The following is a 27115-nucleotide window of genomic DNA, read 5'->3' on the forward strand; positions in this document are numbered from 1 at the left end:
CCGTCGCTGGGTTCTGACGTCACTGGAGTTTCTCTCTTCTCTCTTGGGAGGATGGACGAGACTTTGGATACGAACGAGACGACCAGTTAACGTGGCATGATACCAAGTACTTAAGTCCTAATTAACATCATCAGAACTTATCATTTGACATTGTAACATTTCTGTGCAAACCGATTACCTGTCGCAGTCGCCACATCTAAACCATATCCGCAAATCAATTGCACTAAATTGGTTGCAAACTGGATTGTGTTGCCCTGATGTAGAGGAAAACAGCAAATTGAAACAAAAGTGAATTTTGCTCCAGAGATGCATTTATGTGCAATAGGTATCACCTCTCTCCATTCCCCGTGTCATTGTGTGATAGAAAGTCCTAATATAGTTTACCTATGTAGTTTTGTCTCTTTATCTCCTTCCCCTTCAATCTGCAATAAATCCCCGCCACACTGTGAACTTTTTACACCTCTCTCCGTGCTCTATTTCGTCGGGTGTCTGTACTCGAACTCACCTGGGATTTGAACAGCTCTCCACGCTCTGCAGTGCTGTGTGTTTGTAATCCACAACGCTGAGGTTTTTGTGCGGCTCTCTCCGTACTCTGTATGACTGTGCAGTGCGGGACGAGGGCTCAATGCACAGTGATACACAGCCGAGTCGTTCACTTGCACTTTGGAGATCGTTAACCGGCTGAGTTTCTCGCTGGAATCGAGAGAACCAGAAATCCGTCCTCCGGGCACGTTTTCCTTATCTTGCTCTCCTGAAGTGTGTCTCTGGAACAGGAATTTCGGAGCATGTCCTGGTAATTGCAGATACCAATGTACTGTGTACGGACAGAATCCGGAATATTCGCAGTTTAAGGTGACGGTGTCACCGGCATAATATTGTAATCTCTGGGACTGCGAGGAAATTGAACCTACGGAATGAAAATAGAAAATCATGATTATGTCACTGTTGATTAGCGGAGACAGTGTCACACGCAGGAATAAATTCGGTTTCGCAAAAGTTTCTTCATTTAAAATCGGTGCAAATTTTATTAATTTCTCTTTGTAATTATTCTAGCGACTTGCAGCGGTTGGGAAGAAAACTTCAAGAGGACGGCTGACACTATGATTATCAAAGGGAAATTGAAGAAGTTTTAAGCCAACGGGAATGAATCTAGAGGATGCAGAACAACTGTGATGAAAAATCAAAGAGCCGGTATCCAGGTCCGTCAAATTACCTTTTCCCTGTTCTCTAAAATTCCAGTTGTCTTTCGTGTTACTTTCGTGAAAGACAAACTGGAAGAATTATTTGAGCAATATGTTTTATTTTCCTGAGCAACGGGTGTTCTTTCTATAAATGTGTCAATTCTTGGATATTGTCCATTACATTGCAAGATTCCAAGGTAAAGGAATGAGATCCAACAGCACTGAAGGTGTGTGAGACGGGGGTCAGCCTTTCACTGCACTTTATCACAATTTGGGATTAAAGCTCTTCTTCCCATTCTACACAAATTGAGACAGGTCTTTATCAATTTTACTTTCATTTCAATTAGTTGCAGCTGGCTGTCTTTCAGACCTATGCGGCTCGGTTTTTGCTGGTTGCGGTTCATATTTTCAACGGTTGCGACGATCTGTCAGTTGTCGGGTGGGTTCAGACTGTATGGCTTCACCAGGTGTTTCACTCACTCGCAGCTCAGCATCCCTCCTGTAAATCTCCCTCTGTAGTTTTTGTGACGAGAAAATAGTTTGCTTCTCAGTCCTCAAACACCGAGAGAGTGTGGACAGATCCGACTAAATATGTCCCCGCAAGACAATCCCCTCACACCTGCAGATAATTTAATTGCTCCGTGAACAGCGCTGACACCATATTCTCCCTCCCACGCCCTGACAACACCTGCAGGAAAAATCAGGCAGCTGCCTCCGTGAATTAATCCTTGCACCTCTTCTTATTCTACACCCCTTCACTCTTCTTCACGTTTATTTATAGTTACTGATGTCAACATCGCTGGCGAGACCAGCATTTATTGTTCATCACCATTCACAAACCGTCTGCTCCCAGGCTACCTCGCATCTCGTCTCTCTGGATTCAAACCGAAGTGTAATTCCTTCTGCCCGGGTCGCTTCACAGCCACTTTGCAAAAACCAGTTTCGCAATTGGGCCTTATTTACTTTGAACGAGATCGATGTCGTGCGATCTCATTAGTAAATTACATGGAATATTCCCCGGGAGCACGGGAGACAGGTAGAACTTTTCATATACTTACCAGATGTGACAGTCACCGTAGACCCAGTTCCATACATATAGTAAATACCCCCGCCGTAGTATCCCATCCCACACGGTGTTTCATGTCATTCTCAAATCCGCGGGCTCTCGGCGAGACATGCGTGCAGGAGTTAAAAGACTTACTATCTCTTTTTGAAAAATATTTGGAAAACATTTCTAACATTATCTCAACTTTATTGAATGTTGATTTACAACCTCACCCTGTCACTGGAATGTTTGGGTTACCAAGGTAGAATCTGGCCATTTTTCTGCTTCCGCTTACCGTATGATTTCTTCGTCACATTGATGACCAAACGATCCATTTTGCTTAAAAGGAAGGATCCAATACTGCCTACTACTTTTCAATGATTCTCTAAAACTATCTCATGTTTAAACTTGTAAAAAAATTGCTAGTTTTGATCCTTCGCTTAAATGTGAAGGCATTTGGAGTCCTTTTATTCAATACTTTCATATGATAGAGATCCCTTTTCAATAACTTTTCAATTTAGAGGACCGGAGGTAACGACATAATATTGTTCTGTTTCTATTGAGAAATTTCAGTCCAGTTTTTTTTTTGTCTTTTTTTTGAAATGTTTTCTTTAGTTTGGTTTGATTATTTACTTTTTTTTATTGATTTGGGGATTTTTTCTTTTCTTTTATATACACATTAAATCTTTTTCTTTCCTTTCTTTTATATTATATTCATCTACTAAGAGATCGTGAGATCTAAATATTTTTTTACATTTTGTTATTCTTTATGTTTATCTATGCCATGATTGTTCTCTTAATGTCTTTGTATTATGTGTACAATCATAGATGTTATATATTAATCTGCATCAATTTGGAAACGAATAGAAAGATAGAAAACGAAAGGAGTTAAAAGCCAGTGGCTGCGATTCCCGCTTATGGCTGCTGGAGCAGAATCTGGAGTTGGAAGTAAGAAGTGGGATCGGTGATTCTCAGTCTTCATCCATTGATATCAGACTCTAGAAAAGCGACTACGATCCGGGCACTCCAGGCAGTGAGAAAACCCATGCGTGATGTGCAAGAATCCAATCCTGTTATAACTCGGGAGCAGACGGAGCGAGAGCTTCACCTTAAGGTTCACTTCTCTCCGTAAGTTGTTGTTGGGAAAACTGCAGTGAGGGTTTTTGTACTGCGGCAAGCCCAGGTCCATCACTGTGTTTTCCACGTGTACTCAGCCTGACAATAATAGGTGCTGCTGTCTGCAACTCTCAGATTCCGAATTTCAAGCGTGAAAGTCATTTCTGCTTTATTCGTCGACGTAACAAATCGTCCCCCCCCGAGAGAGCCGCTGCCACTCTGCTCCGGGCTGGGTCTGTTTGAAGAAATGACCAGTCTGAAATTTATCTGCCAAACCGCTCTGAAAACGGCATTTGATGGTGAGAGACTGACACTCCTTCCTGTTCACTATCGTCGGGGACTGGGTCACCGACCGACAGAAAGTCCCTGGAAATTAAGCATAAGGCGGAGGTGAATGGGCAATGCTTGCACCAGGCCAAAATATGGACAATGTTTGAAATTCAGAATGGACTCGTGCAGTTTTATGTTAAAGTGTCTGAACGGTACTCACGGTGTAAGCAGACGGACGCAGTGAAAACCCACAGGATTTCCATCACATCTGTGTCCGCGGGTGGACGGTTCATGTGACGGGAGCGGGAACCCACTGTCCTGGACTGATCCGGCAGACTGTACCTCAAGAGCTATTTTGGCACCTCTGAATGGCTTGGTTTCCACTGAGCGGAGTCTAGGAGATGATTGAAGTGCCGTACAGTTCCCCTGCTAGTGCCTCTATGCTCTGTGAAGAATCGACTGATTTAATCAAGGAGAGTATGTTGTTCTGCTTCTTCGTCGCGTCTTTGAGCCCGATGTGAAAGCTTCTCCTGCATTTCGTTGACGTTCGGTGGGTGGTGTGAGTTGTTCTTTCGCAGAGGCCGCCACTCCCCTTTGCTCCTCCTTAATCTCTGACCCCGAGGCCTATACTTGTCCGGAACAAATCTAGTTTCCACAGTTTTTCTTTGTCTCCACAGCTTCCCTTCTTAATCGACCAAATAGACGGCTAATTAGACGCGAATTATTGTAATCCGCCCCCTTCCCTCTCTCTGCAAGAGCAATCTAACTGCATTTCCCACTTTCCAATTTTGATGACGGACTTCAATAACTCTCTTTCTCTTTCTAGAGATACTGCCTGACCTTCTAAGTAATTCCAGCATCGTTCCGTCTTTCTTTCAGATGTTCACCATCTGCAATCATGTCAGAGAAGCAGCTTATATATTTTGCGAACCTAACAATGTGTGTCTGCATATTTTCCAACACTCCTTCTCTTTTAACATTCAATATTATCTTCGACATATATCCCGGCAAGCTGTCAAATGGTAATAGAATTTGAACTATGTTGTCTTTCTTTCCCTCTTTGTCCGTCTTTCCCTCTGTACTATTTTCTGTTGGCACGCATCGCAATAAAAAATGTGAATGGAGTCAAAGATGATAATCTGTTGAATGACGATTGTTTGGAAACAGGCTGCCCGCGTCTGGTAGAAACAAAGACTTTACCGCTTAAAAGCTCGCTATTTATTATCAAGCTACTACTGGGGTGGACGAAGAATCCACAGGGTAAACATAGTTCCAGTGCAATTCCCACCACATTCCTTTCTGTGCTCAGATCTCAATGGTGAACGCGGTATTCATGAAGAAAGCAGGTAAAATCTCCACACCTAATAATTTATTGCGCGTTTTCACAGGGCGCGGTTTCAATTGGGCAGAAAGTGCACAGAGAGAAAGGAAGGGAACTGCTGCCAGTTAAGAACCGTGTGCTTTCTCGCTGCATGTCAGTCAGTTTTTATGGTCACCTTTTGGATTAACACACTCTCCTGCTGGCTACTTGACTCGAGACTGCTCACAAACAAGGAATTTCCTGCTCGGATTCCGGGGCAGAGGACACAAAAAAAAGTAGTGTTCCTCTTTCTCATTCTGTGCTGAAACGGATGTCTCCGCCCACCCCAGCCCTGCAGACCAGACACACGGGATCACCCACGAACCAAGAAATAGACCACAGGGCAATGAACAGTACATAAGAGGAACGGTCCGTAAGCCCATGATGTTGTGCCGCTCCAATTAAACAAGTAATTCAACGCCTCTCTGAACTAATCGCTTCGGTCTACACAATATCCATATTTCACAATTATCTGCACATTAATGTGCATATCTAGGTGCCTATTAAATTTCTCCTTCGTATTTGCTGCCACTACCACGCCTGGCAGCGCATGCAAAGCACCCACCACAGTCTGTGTGAAAACAATGCCCGCCTATCTCCTTTGCACATACCCCTACCTGCGGACATGCATGCCCGCTACGAATAGACCTAAAATCCAGGGAATGCTCAGAAGTCTGGGTAACAGCAACAGGGTTAAATTTCCAGTTCTAAATCTCTGGTAATGACAGGAAAAGAGAAATACTAAGGTTGGTTTAAGCAACAGAGAGAGTAAAGGAAGAGAGGGACTGATAGGACAAGTACATGTCTCTGATAGGCTGAGGTCAGTGTTTCTATGGGAAGGATCTGCAGATGAAGTCCTCTGGTTTATGAATTCCAGTCACTAAACCTGGGATCAGGTACATGTCTGAAATGCTGACAATAAATATCCAAGGTGTGAAACATTGATGTATGTATTGGAAGAACCATGGACTCCTTTTGACAAGATCATTGTAACTTTCACCAAGCAACTTCCTATCGGCTAATAGCCTTCTGTCGAGACGGTCCACAAATTCTCAAGGATTCATAGCCCACCGGTTGACACGGATAGAGTCTGGCATTAGAAGGGCAGAAGAGGTCGAAACTGACTTTCGAGCGTCTTACGCGGACTGCGTTTCCAAAAAAATGCAAGCACATACGTCATTTCAGCATTGCCGAAATAATATCATCCAATTGCCGTAAGCATGTGTCAAGTTGTTGCGGCCGTACGTTACGTTGTCTATTTGAAGTGGGTGACCGTTAAATGTTCTCGGTGGGAGGGGAGACTTAGGGTCTCAAGCACCAACCCACCGTAATGAAACTTCCATGATACAGAGAGAAATCAAAAGGAAGATCACCAGTTTGTTCCGCGGTTGAAATTATTTTCCTGGAGCGTGCGGAAGGGAACTATACAATGCTGTCGCTTGAAGAACAGTTCGAGGCCGCAGTGGAGCTATGAATTGGATGCTGTAAGACTAGGCATAGTAAGCGTTCACTCTTCATACAACTCTCGGCCCAGAACAATAACTCCAAGCATTCGTCTTAATACTTTGTACAATGTAATATCGGGTCTACAAAGTATTGTTGATACATTGGGAGAGGGAACACCAACCTCAGTCATTGTTCATACTGAAAAGGGTCCCACAACACCAGGCCCAGTCTAACATTACACTGGGACAAATAGCAACCCTTTCGCTGTTCACATGAAACTCCGCTGTACAACACCAGGTCCAATCACGGTTCATGTTTAACTGGGCGCCATATCGTAAGTCCCAGAATTGTTCATGTAACACTGTGTCTCATAACACCAGGCTAAGTCACTGTTTATATTACACTGCATGCAATAACACAAGTCCCATAACTCTTCATATTATTGTGGGTACCATCACAACAAGCCCGCTCGCTGTTCATGGACATATAAGAGCATTTATTTTTAAATCATAATTTTCACTAGTTCCAATTGGAAATGTTTCGGACGTGTCTGACTCTGTCGTTTGTTGTGTTACCTACTTGATTTCTGGTTGTGTGACAAGGGATCTTCCCCCTTGATTCTGGTGCAGTATGGTTGCCTTTGAATTGTTCTGCAGGTCCTGTGTTGTTTGATCGAGTACTATGTTGCAGATGATCTGATTTTATGTTTGTTCCACTGGACTTTGTATCTGTTTGTTGTTGGATCAACACTGTGTCACTTATTAATCATAGAATGGACCATGTGTCACCGTATATGACACGTTTCCCTGTCTGAATAACAGATTACCTTCCTTTTATTTACATTACACCAGGCCCGATTTGAAGAACGGAGTACATATTTCATTGCAACCTTTCCGTGATCATGCTGCATCACCCAGAGTCTCTGTTAAAGCACAACCACGTGCTTCTGTTCACAGAAGTTTCAACACATCCTTGGTTTCTCGGATTATATTTTCCGCTGTGCAATTGATACGGACATTACACTGCACGGCGAACATGGTTACGTTTCCTTTGATGTTGCCTATGATCTGCCCTTTACCAAGTCTCAGTTTTGATTATACGGGCTCCTTTCTGTGTTGTTACGTCGCTGGACACAGTTACTCTTGACTGAAGCAGAGTTGCATCTCTCTATGCAGCAGCCCATTCCCATTAGATGTTTCACTGCTCTCTGCCGATATTCATATTACACCGGGCGTCTCCTCTGCAAGTCTAGCGCGGGACCCTGCCTTGGATAAATTCCCAACAAGACTGGTGTCAGGGAGATCCCCACTGCACACTGTCTGAATCACTGCTGCTCTGTCCTCTCCAGCCGGTGGGTTAGTAAGTTGATACGCTCCCCAACGAGTGGACAGTTCGGGATTTTTCCTGCCAAAAAGACTTTGCGTAGAGGGCGACGTTTCCTTTGGTGAACAGCCCACCGCAGCTCCGCTTCAATTACGGAATGATGTAGTATTATGTTAGTGTTATATGTGAGTAAACATAAAATCCAAAGAGAAAAAGTGTACACTTTACAGCTTTGTATTCTGCCAGAAATGTCCAGAAAGTACATTTAATCCTGCTGGAATTTGGAAATAGCTCATTTGTGACCGTATGTTTGTGTCGCCACAGTTTATACTTCAGTGTTTGTGCCGACGCAGGTAACAATGCAGATACATGGACCCGGCTGCAGCCAATTCGACAGCATGGATTGTTGCGTCACCAAACGACCATGATTTTCTGGCCTCCAGTGTGCGATTATGATCTAACTTCTTGTCAGTCACTTTGGTCCATGCTGCGGCTGACAGCAGAGCGGTATTCTGTGCATTTGGCAGATCCCGGATGTGGGAACTCAATGCCCCACCGGTTAGGCGACCGCTGGGTCCTAATCCACGCTGTTCAATGGAAATGTCAAACTCAACTGGTTGGACAGAAAACAAATGTATTTTTGGGATTCTGAACAAGCCCTCGGAATTAGCGGTTGTGAATGCAAACTGGAAACACAAGTTGTCATCATAATTATTTCCGCTGTTCTTTATTTTAATTTATACATAGTCCTTTAACACTGATAGCACATATCTATTGCAAACTCCATGTTCCCTTCAGTGACACATTTATCGATGTTAGGAACAACATGGAGTTCCTGCTTACGACAGCTCAGATTTCACAGTTTGTCTCGTTATTTCATGAGATACCCAGCTGCTTTCTCAAAGATTTTATTATTACACTTATTTGACCTTCCTTCGTTGAGTCATATTCCTTTTTCTGTTTTGAGTTTTGAAATATGTGTGAAAGAACAATGAAACTTGCTCGGACGTGGTCTAATCCCAGTACATGCATATAATTAACTAAAGAAGAACCTTTGAAACGCAATTCAAAACTACAGTTGATGTAAATCCGAACTGAAAACAGAAAATACAGGAGAGTCTCAACAGGTCAGTCAGTTCCTGTGCAAAAGGAAGCAAAACCAACTATTGTCGATAAAGCATGTTGTTTGTATTCCCACTGGTTTGCACAGAGACCCCATTGTATGGATTGATGGTTCCGTAGCGTTTCACCTGGCCGCGGTGGCTTTGAAATTGCGGAGGATGGCCGCGTCTCAGTCTGGGACACAACATTTAATTCAACAAAGTACATTAACTCCCGATTTTCCTGCACGGGTATCGAACCCGGACCGCAGTGTTGAAAGCGCCGAATCCTGACCGCTGGGCCATCAGGGATACTGCTGACTGAATTGACCACATGGTCTGGTGAAAACAGTCGAAACTAAGCAGCCGAAATACCAGTCACTGGAAACCAGACGTTTTTTGGGCTTTTGCTGCCCTCTGGTGGAGGGTATGAACGACAAATCTGCCTTTAATTCTTTCCAAAGCCTGCTTTGACAACGATGATACGTTCACCAGTTTTGCCGTCTCCGAGCTGTAGCTGAGCGGCTCTGCAGACTGTTTCTGCACCCAAAGCCTCATTGTGATAAAAACCAATGAAACGTTTGACCAAATGTTCCGGCTACCATATAGATCTGCTCTTCCCCCCACTGACGCTGAAGGTTGTGTTTTCTTTTCCCGCCATCCCGAGACAGAGGTAACAGGGTCCGTACTCCAGTGTGATTGGTAACTGGGACATAAACATTTTCCCTGTGTTCTCTGTAATGTTCCCCTTAATTCGATAAACCATAGAAGTCAGGGAATAAATATCTTCCACTAACTTTCTGTGATTCGTGCTTAAATTTAAATCCTTTCGTTGACTTTTCCCTCAGCCTTCTGGTCTTCAAAGAGAACATTGCAACCCGATCTAGTCTTTCAATCCTCTGAAATTTTCCAGGTTGAACAAAACACTCGTGTATTTCGTCTGCTCCCCCTCCTGAGCATTCACATTTTCGTGCGATATAGTGAGCGGAACTGTCAACACTACTCAAGTCACTGTGGACAAAACAAGGTTATAATTCCCACATTACCGCCATTTGATTCTATTCAATATTCGGGGGACTTTCGCGGAAGTGATATCGAGGACCATGGACTCCCAGGTGTATCACGGAATATAACAGCGGAAGGGCAAACGCTTGGGGGGGGGGTGGGAGTGGGTTTCCTCATGTGAGCTTCTCGTGGCTGAAAAAGAACGCTTCAGAATTTACCGGTAGCAAATGTGGATTCTCGAATTCTTTTTTCTTTCCACGTGACCACCTCCCATTGTTCGACTGAATCGCTGTGTCTTTGTCTGCTCACTTGTCCGTCTGTGCATAGAGACACACGCATATTCTGTGCATGTTGTGTCGTTCCCTCCAACTGGCTCCGTGCCTGTGTGCTTCTGTGAGCTCAGGGTTTGTGTGTCCTAATTTGTCTTCGTTCTTTTTCGTTCACTGTAATTCTCCTTCTAACCGCCAAGCGACACAAGATGTCGCTCTCGCGTCACGTCTGAGATCCCATTCATTTGAAGCATCTGAGATGTGGTGCACAATAATCTCGCACGTGTTCACCTGTTACTGACAAAAAATTAACAATCTAAAACCTCATCCTTTTATTTCTAATTTCCCACGTTCTGCTTGATCCCATGAGTGCTTGCAACACTTCCAGACTTTATATTTTTTCTCGGTGTGTGCCTGTGGCTTAGTTTCCCCGTTTTTCCAATGCACCACGCCTCGGTGCGCATTTCTCCCGAGAACACTTGTCAAAGGGCCAGATATTTTTCTGCGTAAATCGACTGTCCACAAAGGGTTCAGCGCGGAGACTTGGAGATAGTCGGCACGCAGCTGATTGGTTCGCAATTGTTTGAATTTCTGAGCGATGAGCCAATCCTGTGTGTGACTAACGACCACACTTATACCAATCAATAAAGCCTGCCGCTGATTTGATTTCAATAATTCACTCCTAAGAGTGAACATGGTTAAAATCTATATCCGGTCCGACTCTCCACCAGGAACGATGCGCTCCTCCTGTTCACTGCTGATAGTGATAGTGCTGCTGCCCGGTGAGTTTCTGTTTAAATGGTCAGTGTGTGTCCCGTGTGTCAGGAACACTCCTACACTGAATGAACTCTCAATGTTTTGTTGCAGCATCGAGTGGCCAAGATACCGTTTCGCAGGATCCGCCAGAACTAGTGGTTCTGGAAGGACAGACCATTATACTGAACTGCACTTACTCCACATCGCGTACATTTCCCGAACTCTTCTGGTACATCCAGCGTCCCGGGAAAGCTCTGAGATATTTATTTAAGATATTCGGCAAGGATGGGAATGCTCGGTCTCCAGATTCGTCTCCCCACTTCTCTGCCGATTTAGACACGGATAAGAAATCATTGTCCCTAATGATCTCCGGGGCTCTCGTCTCAGACGGGGCTGTGTATCACTGTGCTTTGAGCCCCACACTGTGGCAGGTGCACAGCCTGTCCGTACAAAATCCGGCGGAGACTCTCACCTCCTCTCACTGGATCGAATCCAGGGCCTTGCTGGTGACCAAGTCACACAGAAGAAACCAAACGCTACATATCACATAAGGGTGATGACAAACATTGGCAAACATGAAACTACATAAGCAACAGAGGATATCCAAGGCTATTCACATTCGATCTTGCTCCGTCATTCAATAAGAGCCTTTCTGTGCTTCTACGTCAACGTCATTTAGAGGTGCTAAAGCTTTATCCAATATTACCTGAATACCTCAACAAATGTTATTCTCTGTCTTGGCAGACTCAGCGTTTGAAACTGCTCAACCCCGTTGGGTGGTGAATAACAAATATTCAGTGCCTTCTGTGTGAAGAGCTTTCTTTTCACCCTCGCCTTCAGCAGCCGTTATCTTGTGTTGAAACGGTAACCTCTCCTTCAAGGCAGCTCCGCCACATCAAATATCTCGTCACTTGTTATGCTCCCTAAGGATTAAATGTGTAACAAAAGGATTCCTTCTCGTTTTTTTTTTAAATTCTGAATTATAGATATCACAGGTCCAGCCTGCATAATCTCAACACAGAAGACCAACCAGCCATTCCAGGAATCAAATGGTGACCATACTCCTAATCGTCCCTTCTAGAAGTAGGTACTTCCTAAAGTAGGGCGAACAGACTTGCCCAAATTAGTCAGATGCAATATCACCATGGATTCTGTGTGATTCTATGTGCCCAATGCTTTTCTCAAATTTCACTGCCAAAAATACCAACTTTCTTTTATGCCACTGTCCTTCCCAATGTCTCGGAAACATTTTCTCAAATTCCTTCCATGACATCGGAGGCGACATGTTCGTCTTTTCAGAGAGAATCTCTTACCGCTGGAGTCCCGGAGAACGAGACTGGAACCACAATAATGAAGACCACTGTTTACTCCACAGTCGAATTGACCCGACCGAAATGACAGGTTTAATTTGTGTAAAGGTCATTGAACTGAATAACTTTCTGATATTATTTAGGATGATCAACACTTGCGGTTGATTTATTTTAGATGTAACTCTACTTCACTGTTGTGACGTGACGATATCATCGCGAGCTCCTCCCCTTTTCTGATGTCCTTGATCTACAAACAAAGGAGCAGTGAACCGATTGGACGAATTGGAGAAGAAAGACCCAGTCAGGTTATTCGATGTCACCTGTTCACATTGTCGGAGAAAATTATATCGTCAGAGAGGCCGGATGTCACAGTGCATCCGACCGAAGACAGCATAGTGCCGGAGAGATCTGTTGAAATCCGCTATCAGCTCTTTGTGAACATGATTGGTGTTTATTCATTGATTCTAGCGGAAGCTCTCTTAATCGGTGAGTTCACCAAGTGCACAACACGAAGGCACACGATTGTGCCAGTATTTACATTTCAGCGATCCGTTCATTCGGCATCAAAATGGGACAAGTGCGGGCCAGATTCGAAGGGATAGGCACAGTGCCATGACATTGCTTAAATTAATATCGCTCTGTTTGTTGCAGGACACACTCGGGGAGACTCCGTTTTACAGACACCTACGGCAGTCACAGTGCAGGAAGGGGACAACACCCAATTGCGCTGTAACTATACGAATGCAAACGTGGACAATCATAACTTATTCTGGTATCGTCAGTATTCCCGTGGTTCCATTGAGTTTCTGTTGCACAAAAGCCGATATAGCGACAACCAGGACAGAAATCCAGCGAATCGATTCTCAGCCACACTTGATCACAAAAGTCAAATAGTCCTGCTGAATGTGTCGAAAACGCAGCTGGGAGACTGTGCCACATATTACTGCGCCCTGAGACCCACAGCGATACTGAGTGGGCTTGAGCCTGTACAAAAACTGTCTGCGCTATTCGACACGACGGCAGCCGTGAACAGGAGGGAGGTGGCTATGCGGGAACCGTCGCATTTTGTCTGAGTGTGCTGATGTGTTGCGCCGTAAATACATCGCTGTTTCTGCACCCTTGGAGCTCTGGATGATAAACTGTACGCATCTGTCCGAAGTGCGGAGATCTAATGTAAAGCAAAGCTTATTCTCCCTCCCGGCCTCTGCTCGTTTTCTTCCCCACTCCAAGTCCTATCCCGCTGTATGTGCGACTGCATGGAGTAAATGCTGGGTGTGTCACAGGTGCAATTTATCCGTGTCAATTCCACGCACCGGGAATTTATGACAGCCTGGTTCCGAGAGATATTCGCTATAGAAAATGACAAAATGATACTCACAAGAGATGGGACCAGTGGAAATAAATATAACGACTGCGGGTTATTGGGAAAAAAAAATCTCACGGTATTTCAAATGAGCAGCGCCAGGCAGAGGAGAAATCAGATTCAGTTGCACCGACAGAACATCCTTGGAATTAACATGTTCAGGACAAAGGGTCCACGAGGGTACAGAACCGCTGCAGTGGTCTCAACCACGTGGTGTGCACAGCAGCTCGGATATTGGCTGAACAAGTCCATTCCAGCGTGTTGTCGTCCGAAAACATCTACGTCGGCATAGAGGCTTGAAAGTTACATGTTATTTCATGTATGCTCACTGGACTGGGCCGCTCATTGTCGTGGTAGAAATCTGGTGATCACATATGGACAGCTGAATCTGACAGCAATTGAGTTTTCGAAGAAGAGGTCAAAACTCTACCGTTAACGTTTCGCTTTCTTTGACAGAGCATATTTCTTAAATCCATCGAAAAGAGCGGGAGACCAATTTCAGTCGAAAGGTTATTTGTGACTTGGATGAACAAGACCACAGTGAGGCGCTCTACAATTTTTGGAATAATGCAGAACGATTTTGCTGCCTTCATAAATAGTACCTAAAGTGAGAGACACAGAGGGCGGTAAATCTTTATATCCACGAGAACCGAGTCATTGAGCAAACACAGTCGAATCTACATTGACGTTTGGAATAGGCGGGGGGGGGGGGGGGGGGAGCGGAATCACGAGTTGTTGGGGAGCTTGCAGGATTTTGACTAAAACCAAATCTATTCAGCCATGCCCTTGGTGATTGGCGGAGCGGCACCGCGGGACAATACGGCACCATCCCATATTTCTTCCTTGAAATTTTCGTAGCCTCAAAGTAGTAGTTCTCTTCCTGATTTGCGAAAACGGTATGTTTAACAGGTTACAAACTGAGCTGGCTTAAAGGCCTTAGACGAGATTGCGTGGGCCTTCAGATATGGATGTCAGTGAGTAACATTCAGCTGATTGTTTTTATTAAAAGAAAATGTCAGCATTGTAAACAGGGAACACCACAACACAAAAAGTTGTAAGGAGAAATTGTCCTACTCTAAATGGTAATTATGATAACTCTGGTTTCTGGGCTGTTTGCAATGGACAACGTCACTGTGTGGTGTAAACACCTAATTGGTCAGAGACGCTGAGTGTCTTACACCGTCAGAACATAAAGACCAATCCTTGCCACAAGGCCCTGCTCAACAGACCAAGGGCAACCTGGGATCAGAGTAAGCAATCGATGCAATGAATCAAAATGATTAGGGAGAAACTTAAGCTCTGAACCAGAGTCACAATTGGTCCGGCAACCACGGGATATGCGTGGGGGTGTGGCAACGCTCAACATCGCCTGGAGCTGCGGGTAAGAACATAGCTGAGATTTGGTGAAGAGAAATGGGTTTACAAACAGCTCCTGTTCCTTCTGCAATCAACTCGGTTCGAAAGGAAGTGACCAGGAAATACAGGGAATATGTGGATCTATGTACGCATGTTCATTGAGCAGCGTCTGCCGACCGATATACAGACCACATCGTTCTTCCTCATGAGACTTTACATTCGGAACACTGCTCATTTTCACAGCATTATTACCGAGTGTGCCTATTCGGCTTGTCACGAACCAGCAACAAAAGAAACACACTGAGTATGATTCAGTGTTAAAAACTACTTTATTAATAACTACTTATGATAATAGGAAAAATAAAAGTAAAAATGTTAGTACGTTAAAAGTAAAAATGATAAACCTTGAACATTAACCCCAAAACTAAACTCTTCGTGTGTGTGTGGCAAAGTCGCAAACTCCAGGTCCAGGAATGGTTCTTAAGTTCAGTTCCGCAAGCCATGAGGTGAAACATGAGCAAAGGCTTCTTCAACAACCACCGTTGTCTGAAGATAAAACGTAGATTTAGAGAACATATAGAGAATAATTACGAAATCCAAATGTCCCACGATGGAACACAAACAAAACCTCAGTGTTTACTCGGTAGTGACTTCCTCACCCCGAAAAGCATCCGAATCGTGGCCGTCCACACAAATGACTGTTTCCTTCGACAAGTCAGCAACAAAGTGAACTCCAATTTCCATACGTGGATTGTAGCAACAGACACAGTTATTGTTTCTCATCCATCGATAGAGAAACTAGCAGGCTGGTGTCTCTCTCTCTCTCTCCTTTCTCTCTATCTCTCTCCTCTGACTGACTTCGACTGACCTCTTCAACAAAGTCATTAAGTCCTTTATCTTTTGTTGACGTAAGCACACCACACCCACCCACTCCCCCCGCACACACACACACATACACACACACACACACACACACACACACACACACACACACACACACACACACACACACACACACACACACACACACACAACTAACTCTCTCTTAAAGGGACATTCACCGAGTCCGTAACACGCTATATCTAGAAATGCGTTATCGATCGTTAACCACTTTGAAATAGATGTGCTCTCTGTTTTTTATTTTGTCATGTGTCAAAAGTCTCAGTGCTCGGGACACTGACATTTCTGTCCGTTGAGATTTGTTGTGAACAATCTCATGGGCATTATATATCTCATTGCAATTGTCCGTGATCTGTACTCAACGGGCCGCCAAAGGATTTTCTCCAGGATTGTTCACGCTGGTGAAACACATTGATCTAGTTATTTGTATATTAAGCTGTCTCACAAGTCAATTGAATTCAATTTCACTTGCTCTGTTTAACCGGACTGATCTTGTGATAACAATAGTCAACGACAGCAACTACTGAACAGAGATCTCCCTTGCCAACTGGAGATCAAGAAAACCATCGAGTCAACTAGCGGTCATCCTCCTTGGTTATCCAAAAAAAAATTCTGGTCGTTTGAAGGTTATGTTGATTTCTTTATTACAATGGTCCCCTTTACTCATCATGGTGCATCCTTATTATGTGAATGCTCGGAAATAAGCACACACCAACAACTGAGTGAGAGAGGGATTTCCGATCAGCTTCAGTCGAAATGCGACTCCTTGCCGACATTGTATTGTGCGTGACATTCATAACTGCTCAGACGACTAAATCGTTTCAAATAACTTCATTTCCAGAAAGGTTGAATTGCAAACCAAGTACGTTTTCTTCCTTTTTCTTTTACAATATTTTTATTAATTCCAGATAGAAAGTACAAAGTACATGAAACGAAAGAAAATACAAAATGTTAGAAAATACATTGTATTGAATCACACTTTAAATCACAATACCTCATATTGATAAACAGAAATGATAACTAATTAATATTAATAAATTGGAATAAATTTATTATAACAAAAATCTAAACCCACTACCAAGACCGAAGCTGTTTGGTAAAAAAGACAGAAAAAGCCCTGAAGACAAAATAGTATTAGCCAATATCTGTACGTTAAGCACCAAATCAATGGTTTTGAAAGTAGTTCAAAAAACGTCAAAATGTCCCCACAATATTTGAAAGTCCAGATTAGATCCAAATATTGAACAACGGATCTTCTGTAAATTTATATATGACATAACATCCGGTAGCCATTGAACATGAGTAGGGGGAGTATCTTACTTCCTTTTAAGCAACACAGCCCTCCTGGATATAAGATAAATAAAGGCTAATATGTGCAAGTTGGAAGACTCCAAAAATTATATATTTTTCTTCAACAATCCCAAATAATGCAGTTAAAGGATTTGGCTTAAATTTTATTTTAAAAAGCACAGAGAAAGTTTTAAATACTTCTATCCAGTATTTATTTAAGACTCGGACATGACCAAAACATGTGAATTAACGAAGCCTCTCCATTATCACCATAAGGAGGAATATCCGAATAAAAACGCGATAACTTGTCTTTAGACAAGCGAGCTCCATGGACCACTTTACATTGAAGGAGGGAGTGGCGCGCACGTAATGAAAAAGTATTACCCAATTTAAAAATTTCATTCCAAGTTTCCTCAGAGATTGAAATCTGCAAATCATGTTCCCAAGCATTTTTAATTTTGTCTAAAGGTATCTTACACGTTCCTGATAACTTACCATAAATATTAGATATTGAACCATCAGAAAAAAGGCTTCAAATTAAAAATTGCATCTAGTAAGTTCTTAACAGGACTACATATGTAGATCGGAGAAAGTATCTGATTTGTAAATATCGAAAAAAGTGTTGTTTTTCGTAAATTATATTAAATGACATTAAATTGATAATTGATCAAACGTTGCGAAATTTCCCCCAACAAAAAGATCCTGAAAACAAGTAATACCCAATCTATACCATTCTTTAAAAACTACGTCAGTCATCGAAGGTTTAACAAAGAAATTAGCAAAAATGGGACTAGACAAAGAAAATCTCGATAGACCATGAGATTTTCGAAATTGTAACCAAATCCGCAAAGCATGTTTAACTACCAAATTATCAGCTAAATTATTTAATGATAAAGGGAGTGAAGTGCCAAGCAAAAAGATAATACATGTTTTTTTTAACAGGATTAGCTTCCAAAGAAACACATACCGGACAAGCCTCATGATTAATATAATGTATCACAAACGAAAGATTTCGTACATTTACTGCCCAGTAATAAAACCTAATGTTGGGTAAGGCAAAGCCTCCATTATTTTTAACTTTCTGAAGGTGAACTTTACTTAATCGAGGATGTTTACTTTTCCATATATAGGATGATATAATGGAATCAAGAGAATAAAAAAAAAAGACTTAGGAATAAAAACAAGTAAGGCCTGAAATAGATATATAAATTTTGGTAAAATATTCATTTTGATAGAATTAATGTGGCCAATCAACAATATAGAGAGGGGTGACCAACTTAATAAGACACTTTTCACATAATTCAATGAAGTAAGGAAGTTTTCTTTAAATAAATATTTATAATTTTAGTAATTGTTACACCCAAATAGGTCAAATTATTTCTTACAATTTTAAAAGGGAAGTTAATATCGAATAACATCACATTGTTCAAAGGGTAAAGTTCACTTGTGTAAATTCAGTTTATATCCTAAGTTAGCTAAAACGGGAAAGTAGGGAAAGCATAGAAGGTAACGAGGTCTCAACATTAGAAATGAAAAACTGTAAATCATCAGCGTAGTATCCACCAGGAATCCTGCGGACTCTACTTGCCGTTCGAATATGTCTGACCGTCAGAACTTTGAGCAGCAAAATTAACGTGAACAGGAGGCATGGAATCACGTTGTAGTTAAGACTCATAAACCTTCCACAGTGCTGAAGTATAATAGTATTCTCTAATGATGCAGATACATTTTCTGAGACATACAAAGGATTAAATACTAAGTAAAGGGGTACGTTATTCAAATAGCCTATCAAGTATACCGACCCTCTAACGGCATCGTCGGTGCAATGTCTAAGTTTAAGCTGCTCGCAGCAAATGGCGATGAAAACGGCGGTGAACCAAACAGACATGACTTTGAAAGCCCATTTGAGGGAAACGCCAGGAGTACAGACTGAGTGGTGGAGAGCAAGCTAACAGGGAAATGAATAGCACGAAACTGTCTTAATATTACAGCGGTGAGGATAACCAAGAAATCCGCTTCCGCCAAGGGCATCAGGTATAGAGTGATACATTTGGAGAGGCGCATCTTCCTTTCAACAAAATCATAATCGTCACCAAGTTGGCTGTAAAAGAGAAGAAGAGATTAAATAACAACTAGTCAGTCTTCCGTTTATTACAAGTTAATTGAAGGCTGGGATGAAATCCCTGACTTAAACAATTGATCCAGCGATCGCAGATTACGCAATTTCAAATAGTCTACGTTATTATTTCGGTGTGTATGAACTTTTCTGTATGACAACAAAGTAGATGAATGAACAAAGACATCAAATTGTAACTAACAATACAATAGGGGTGAGGGAATGAGATTCCAGCGGAGATTATTAAGACGGGAAAACGAGATACAAGAAAGTAAGTTCAATAATCATTGACCCAGTATATACTATTGATAGAGAAAATAGGACGAATTTGTTCGGTGGAGCTATTACGTTAACTCCTGTGGAAGAGTGGTAATTACCAAAATGGAGTTGGATACATATCAGTAATTGGAGTATTTGCGAGGCTGGAGAAGATATCGAGTAGTGGGACTGGCTAGGATTTGACAGCCCAATCTTCAGCCCAAAAGCAACACAGAAGGAAGGCCTGTCAGGTATGTCTTTTCGGAAAACAAGATTGTAATTTATTCCAGATGTACACGTCCTCCTGTGCGAAGAGATTCATAAATAAATGCATTCTGAAATTGTATCCGTTGCCAATTTTTTGGCCCTGATATTGGATTGATTCCGTGCTTATTTTTATCGTAAATGTGGAAGAGGGCAGGTGTGAGCAGAAGGACGGGGTGCACTTGTGACTTCTTTTTGCAACAATCCGATTTAGAAAAATCTGTCATTCTGTTCCGGAGGAAACAGCCGCATGGGAATGAGCCAGTCCTTGGACTCGAAATTTCTCTTGTGTGCTGTGTTTCTACATTCTGGACTTTTTGCGAGCCGCGTTTAAATTTTATTACACGAACTCCAGGATGCGATGAGTATATAGCTTACAACAGAACATGATGAAGTGTCACAATCTGCTCGCAGAACAATACCGTTCCGAACGAGTGCGATACTTTCAGTGCATCCCAGGTTTTTACAGCAAATTTCTTCTATCCAGGACTGATGTTACCGATTTCACTGTGCCTCTCCGTCAGTATCTCATTCGTATGGTTCATTGGTTACTTCTTTGCAGTGGCCAATCGGAGGGGCAGAACCAGAACATCGATGTAGGGGATATCAGTTGAATACAAAGAGAAAGAAAGCAGCCTGACAGTTCAGGTTTCAGTTGCTTTGGAGGAGCTTTCGGGAGAGAACGCGGAATGTGTTCAATTGCACTCAATGCGTTTTTCTGAAACGAAGAGGCAGATTAGGATGTGAAAATCAGAAAATGCTCGCAAACCTTCCTGCTCATGGACGCCATTTTAGACCTACTCACAGGGGAGATTTTTTCTTCTTTTTCCATGTCATGTGAATGTCTTAAGATTCTATTCAGGATTCACCTGAAGGAGAAAGTTTTATGACGTGAACAAAAGCTCTGAGGTAATTTTGTCTTCTTGTCTGCATGTTCCGTCAAATCGTTGGATTTTGATTCATAAAAAGAACAAAGGAAGAACATTATTCTCAGTAGAAACTTAAATAATCCTTTCTAAATCGTGGATAATTATTCACTTCAAGGCTAACACCAATTGACGGGGAACTGCTTCGTTTTAACTGGAAGACTAAATATACTAAACAGAATATCCACTTACTTTCTACTGACGTTATGGCTGTTTATTCATAAAAAAATATTTGTACATTCAGCTCAATCACTCTGTAAATTGCACAACGTGTTTTACTTGCTTCTGTTTCACTAGACCGCATCACACTTTGGTCAGTCACTGTACATATTACATCTGCACTCATTACACCAGGAGAATTCACTGTTGTGCTGAAAAATAAATGGTTTGACGTCTTAACTGCCTATCTCTCTACAGATGATGCCTCAACTTATCGTTATTCCGTTTATTTTCTGTTATATTTCAGATATCAAACATCTGCAGTATTTTCCTTGATGAACACGTTCCATATTGAACCATATTACACCAAGTCCTACTGCCGAAGTTATTGTACTCTCTCCCAAACTACGCCGGGCGATGTTGATGCTCTGCACTGCACCCTCAATTTTACAACAGGCACAATCACTGTTCCTGCTGTTTTGCTTCTGTTTAGACTTGCTGCGTTAGTCACTGCGAAAATAACACCGGCCCCGACTAAACGAGGCCCACACTCTGCCCGGATCACAGTAACTGCTCTGAAACTGGACTCAGTCACTGCACTAATTCTGCTCGTCCATCATCACCAGGCCCATTCACTTGTCATTTAACACTGCACACTAATTTGATACAGGTAGCTGCTAAAATAATGTCATTCCAATGAGACAATGTCCAAACTTGTTTCATGCTACTATGGGAAACATTGCCATAGAAACTGTCACTGTTCAAATTGTCCTGATTCCCACAACACCAGATGCAATATTGATGATGTTATACAAGAGAACATTACATAAGGTGAAGCCAAATTTGGGGCAGAAAATGCAGATGTTGAAATCATTATGATTTTCCAACTAATGGAGAATAATTATCCTCAGATATTAACAGTCTTTGCGTGACACTAGTACCTGCATATTCAAGCTATTCACTGCATTCTCCTGAGTAGTTCCTATAACGCTGAGTGTTTGGGCTTCCGTGTCATTGTCTGAGCCGTTGTTAGAAACAGGCCGCAACAGATGGCACCTGTGCCCCAGAAACCCGCGGCAGTAATTGTATGAGGACTTTGAACGTTTCGTTCACTGTGAGACTCGGCACAATAATACATCGCCGTGTCAGACAAACGTACGGCCGGGATGATCAACCGATACTCTCTCTCTGACCGTTGGACTACATCAGCAAACCGGCCTTTAGCGAAATCCGCCTGAAGTTCATTACCGCCGTCTGTCTTTCTCCGGACGGCAAACTCGGGCCGTCCTTCTGGGTATTGACGGTACCAGAACACATAATAAGCAGCAGTGGTGTAGGTGCAGGTTAAAGTGACGGCTTGCCCCTCTGTCCGCGCGAGAGACGGCTCCCGCTGACTCACGGTATCTGCATCGGTCAGACCTGGAATATGGGGAAATAAAGTGGGACATTCATTCTCTGCTCTCTAACACATAAAACATGTGTTTTAAACACGTATAATAAGGCTCCACAACTCTATCTGATACCGTGTTCCTCGTTTTCATCATATTGAGATGGAGGACATTCTTCCTAATGTTTCATCGAATTTGTCAGCGAACACTGATCCAATACTTCTGCCCACCTGATGTGAATATCTTCCTCTTGGTGACTATTCCATCCTCAACATTTGGAATATCTCTTTGGTCTCCTTCTTCTAAGGTAAGTAGATCATCCCGATCAATCTTTCCTGACATTTATAATCTCGCCAGTTTAAGATTTGCGTTAGATGTATTTTCCCTGAGACTCAAAGATTGGGGACCTGGCCTGTTAAATATACCACAACACTTCAGTGGAAATTTACAAACGTTTGTCTTCTTACCGATGGTGAATGTCACCCACAGAGTAGCGAATGTAGGGAGTCGCATTGTTATTGCTCCTAATAGCCAGAGTTTTCTGTGTCTCAGAGACTTGTCGATCATGAATCAGAGGGAGAGTATACAGCCGCCTTCAACAGTGTAACGTCACTTCCGGTCGAAGACAATTGGAAAGTTGGCGTCGTTACGATTCCGTTATAGTGGTCTACTTCCCGTTCCCAGATGTTGGCGTGGGCTTATCTCTGGAAATTCAGACAGTACGTTCGTTGATTAAAGTAAAAAGTCTAAAAAAAGAAGAAATGAATAGTTGTCCTCAGAGACCTGAGATACAACTTGATATCCGGACAAAATGATTAATTTGATCAGAAACACATTCGTCAAATGGGCGTTTTGTCCTCCGTCGACCAGGGAAAGGGACGATCTCTAAATCACCTGAGAGTCGGCTTTGGACTAGCTGACCGAAAAAGATTAAACAGAAATTTATTGGGAACATTAAGCATATCAGGATGCATCTGCTGAAAACCAAACAAGAACCCAGGAGTGTAAGAAACTGCAGAGAGTTGTTGACACAGCCCTGAGCATTAGGGACACCAGCCTCCCTTCCTTGGACTCTCTCTTTACCTCTCGCTATCTTGGTGAAGCAGCCAGAATAATGAAAGACCCCACCCACCCGGGACATTCTCTCTTCTTTCATCTTCCATCGGGTAGAAGATACAGGAGTCTGAAGGCACGTACCACCAGACATAAGGACAGCTTCTACCCCATTGTGATGAGACTGTTGAACAGTTCCCTTTTACAATGAGATGGACTATCACCTCACGATCTACTTTGTTGTGACCTCGCACCTTATCGCACTGCACTCACTCTGTAGATGTGACACTGTACTCTGTACGGTTATTGTTTTTACCTGTACTACATCAATGCACTTTGTACTGACTCAATGTAACTGCACTGTGTAATGAATTGACATTCACGATCGGTTTGTAAGACAATCTTTTCACTCTACCTCGGTACAAGTGACAATAATAAACAAAAACCAATACTAAGAATAGGAGTTTCAGGTCAGCGCTGACTGAAGCTCTGCTGCCATCTGGTAGAATGGATCTTATTTTCTTCCCGCAAGCAAATAACGAACTGCTGGAGGAACTCAATGGGTCGAGCAACAACAGCGACGGGAAAATGAATTGTTGACGTCTCGGAGTGAGACTCTCCATGTCCTGATGAAGGAATTAGCCTTGTAAAGTCGACAATTCTTTTTCCCTGCAGAACCTTCTCAACCCGCTGAACTTCTAGACCAGATCTTTATTGCTCCAGATCTCAGCACCTGCAATTTCTTATGTCTCTGTTTTTATTTTTCTACCCAGCAATGTTACATACAATTCAGTGTCGCCTTCGCTAAATACAAACCGCCAACACACAAAATCGCCACTGGAACCGATCCAATTAAAATTATTATTTCTTGGAAAACTGCATTCTTGCAGTGCAGCGATGAACCGGGAATTATCAAGTGCCTGATGCAACTTGGTGGTTTTCACTGTCTGCCAGTAATTCAATTCAGATATGATTAATGACTGTGCTCGAAATATCGAGATATCGATCAAAAGTATCAAACTAACGTTCCGTGAGTTCGTGATCTCCGAGTCCGCTGTGCACTTCGGTGCCACGAACCTCACACTGCTGCAGAAATGTAGTGGACCTGAAGAAAAACTCAACCATTGCAATCTCTCGAGAGATGGTCAGAGGGCAAACTCTCCCAACGGAACAGAAAAACTTATAAAATGGAGAGGAATCTAAGTAAGTTGTTCGCCTGAGTACAACTTTAACCAAAATTAATTCAGATAAAAATATCTAATCCGCCACCACCACAGAGATACTTTGAATCCCTAACCGCGATTCAGCAGCTAGTTATCTCAAACTACTGACAAGTTTTATTTAACGAAATCAGTCGGTTACCGTACAAAATGCATGCCAACAGTCTACGCAATACGTACAGATGAAACTCATGCATGGTGGGGGAGGGGGGGGCATCTGGAGAAGGTATATCAGAAATAACTATTCTTTCGTCTGTTAAAGACAGATTTCCACAAGATGGTCCAGCATGACATCACTTGGCAGGGAATCGGACTGCTGATGCATTTTGACCTCGTGGTTTTCTAAATTCAGTGAATACTTTTGACGCATTCTATTGGTCTATTATGGAAAATGCATTCGAAATTGTTGTCAGCCCGAACTCATGAATGGTACTTCAAAACTGGTGCGTCAGAAACGTTCTCAGAAAAGTCGACACTGAAGCTGATTCCACCCGTTAATTTGCTTCTTGCGTTTGGGAGAGAAAGTAATACTGATATTTTGTAACTTCCTGGTTGGACGCCAACTTTGTTATGCTGATAGTGAATACAGGAAGTTTTATTTTAAATAATGACAGGGCCTGTGGTTGCACTGGATGGTTTCTGCACAACGATAGCAGTTGTGAGGGGCTTCATCTCTGTTATGAAACCGTGAGAAGCGCCTTCGCGGCCCTGACAGCAAAGATTTAGAAGAATATCAGGTAAATAGTTAATGCGTATGAGATTGGGGACGGTGAATATCCACAGCCAGTATCCCGATAACTAAGATTTTCAAAGCCTGAGAAAACAGACAGCAGAGAGCAATTTTATTTCAAAGACATTAGAATCGATAATGCACTTCAAGATATAGTGATTGAAGCACGTTCTATCATCATGCAGTGACTGCAACCAAACTTACCAAAGGGAAGTCTCATAGGTAGATCAGGAAGGACGACATAGTGTGGGTGTCAGTCGGAAAACGCTGCTCAGTGAACATGCGTACAAAGATCTATATATTTGCTTCATTCCTCATCCCTTCACTTCGAAACCAGTCCTCTGTACAAAGAAATGGGACAATTTCTCCACAGACTACTCTTTACTTTGTCTCGGCCGTTTTGCTCTTTCGTAACTCCGCATGAGGCTGAGCGGTGTAAGATGCCTCCAAGATTTCTCACTATCTTCCGTCCGACTATCGCGAGGGAACTTTGATCTCTGCTTCGAGAAATAGACTTCTTCCCGCCAATCCTCACCCCGCACGCCGCAACAGGAAAAGATGCCCATTCCATTCAACCGGCATCAAATAAATATATCCTTTCAAGTCAACATTCTGAAGTTGACGTTTGCTGGAGTGTAAATAGATGGTAGTAATGTTTTGACAAATGCCACCGCAGCTGTGAACTCCACGTGAGCGCATCGCTTCCGTTCAGCATCCGTCTGTCCAACTCCTTCACTCATTAAGTTTCCTCTGATGCGAGCGGTCCACCGTTTTCTACTGAACACAATAATTTCCAGGATGTTTTGCTCGGTGAAGCTGAACATCTTTCCCCTCTGCCTGGCGCTGCTGATATGTAAGTATACTCTGTGCTGCTAAATAATCAGAGGTCGTTTTATTTCTTCCCGTTGGTCCAATTTCACGGGACTTTATTTTGTGTTTTGTTTTCAGGTCGATGTATCTCGGGACGAGTACTGCAGTCTCCACCTGCAATTACCAGCCGCAGCGGAGAATCCGTACGGATGAACTGCACCTATGACACAGCCGGCGTTGTCTACACTTACTGGTACAGACAGAAATCCGGGAAGGGCCTGGAATGGATATTAAAGGGAGCAGTAGCTGGGATAGAGAACAAAGGTCGCTTTAAATTGGATTTATCCCCTGCGGACAAACGGGGCCAGTTTATAATCGACAGCCCCGAGAGCGCGGACACCGCGCTATATTACTGCGCGACACAGCCTCACATTGTTAGGGACCGTGACGGTCCCTGCACAAAAACCTCTCCCTACGCAGAGAGTTTTTGTAAAGGCTCAGCCCTGCTCTGCGTCGTTGCGGGGTTCAGGCCGCAGTAATACAGCACCGAGTCTCCAAGTTGGGTTTTCGACACAGTCAGGGCTCTGATGCGAACAGTCCACCGTTTTATCTTGAACACAGTAATTCCCAGGAGTGTTTTGCTCGGTGAAACTGAACATCTTTCCCCTCTGCCTGGTGCTGCAGATATGTAAGTGGAGGAGACACTGCTACATAACCCGCGGTCGTTTTATGTATTCCCGTTGGTCCATTTTCACGGGTTCGGCTCAAACCATCGATGTTGACTTAGAATCGGTCCCCTGCACTGCTCCTCTTCTTCTCGCTGTACTGATCTTTCCAGAGCAGAAAATCCAGGGCTCCGCCGGCTTATTGATGGTAACAGTACAGATAACGACCAGAGTTACTGTCGCTGTATAATTGCAGAGTAACTGAACGACGTCCCCTTCTCTCGCTGTGGCTGCAGCCGATGACTCTGAAACGGTGTCTCTCAGACAAGGTCCTGCAAGTGTCTAGAGAACGATAAAATCAATTCGTGTCATGTCAGAGTGCCTGTACCCAGAATCGTCCCCCAGGATATGGCTATTCCGAGGATCAGTAACTTCA

General features: G+C 43.0%; 1 protein-coding gene and 2 gene segments (V, D, J or C); 2 read left to right on the forward strand and 1 right to left on the reverse strand.

Moving 5' to 3' along the window:
• Window positions 1–473: 473 nt before the first annotated feature.
• LOC127576463 (uncharacterized) lies at window positions 474–3905 on the reverse strand. The gene is given in 5 exon segments (XM_052026955.1): window positions 474–907; window positions 2240–2290; window positions 3417–3543; window positions 3545–3708; window positions 3833–3905. Coding segments are annotated over 5 exon segments (849 nt in total).
• Window positions 3906–10851: 6946 nt separating this feature from the next.
• On the forward strand, window positions 10852–11422 carry LOC127576464 (T cell receptor alpha variable 9-2-like). The segment is given in 2 exon segments: window positions 10852–10897; window positions 10983–11422. Coding segments are annotated over 2 exon segments (486 nt in total).
• Window positions 11423–26002: 14580 nt separating this feature from the next.
• LOC127576465 (T cell receptor alpha variable 1-1-like) lies at window positions 26003–26553 on the forward strand. The segment is given in 2 exon segments: window positions 26003–26057; window positions 26153–26553. Coding segments are annotated over 2 exon segments (456 nt in total).
• Window positions 26554–27115: the final 562 nt, after the last annotated feature.

Source organism: Pristis pectinata, chromosome 12, assembly GCF_009764475.1.
Source record: "Pristis pectinata isolate sPriPec2 chromosome 12, sPriPec2.1.pri, whole genome shotgun sequence".
Lineage (NCBI taxonomy): Eukaryota > Metazoa > Chordata > Chondrichthyes > Rhinopristiformes > Pristidae > Pristis > Pristis pectinata.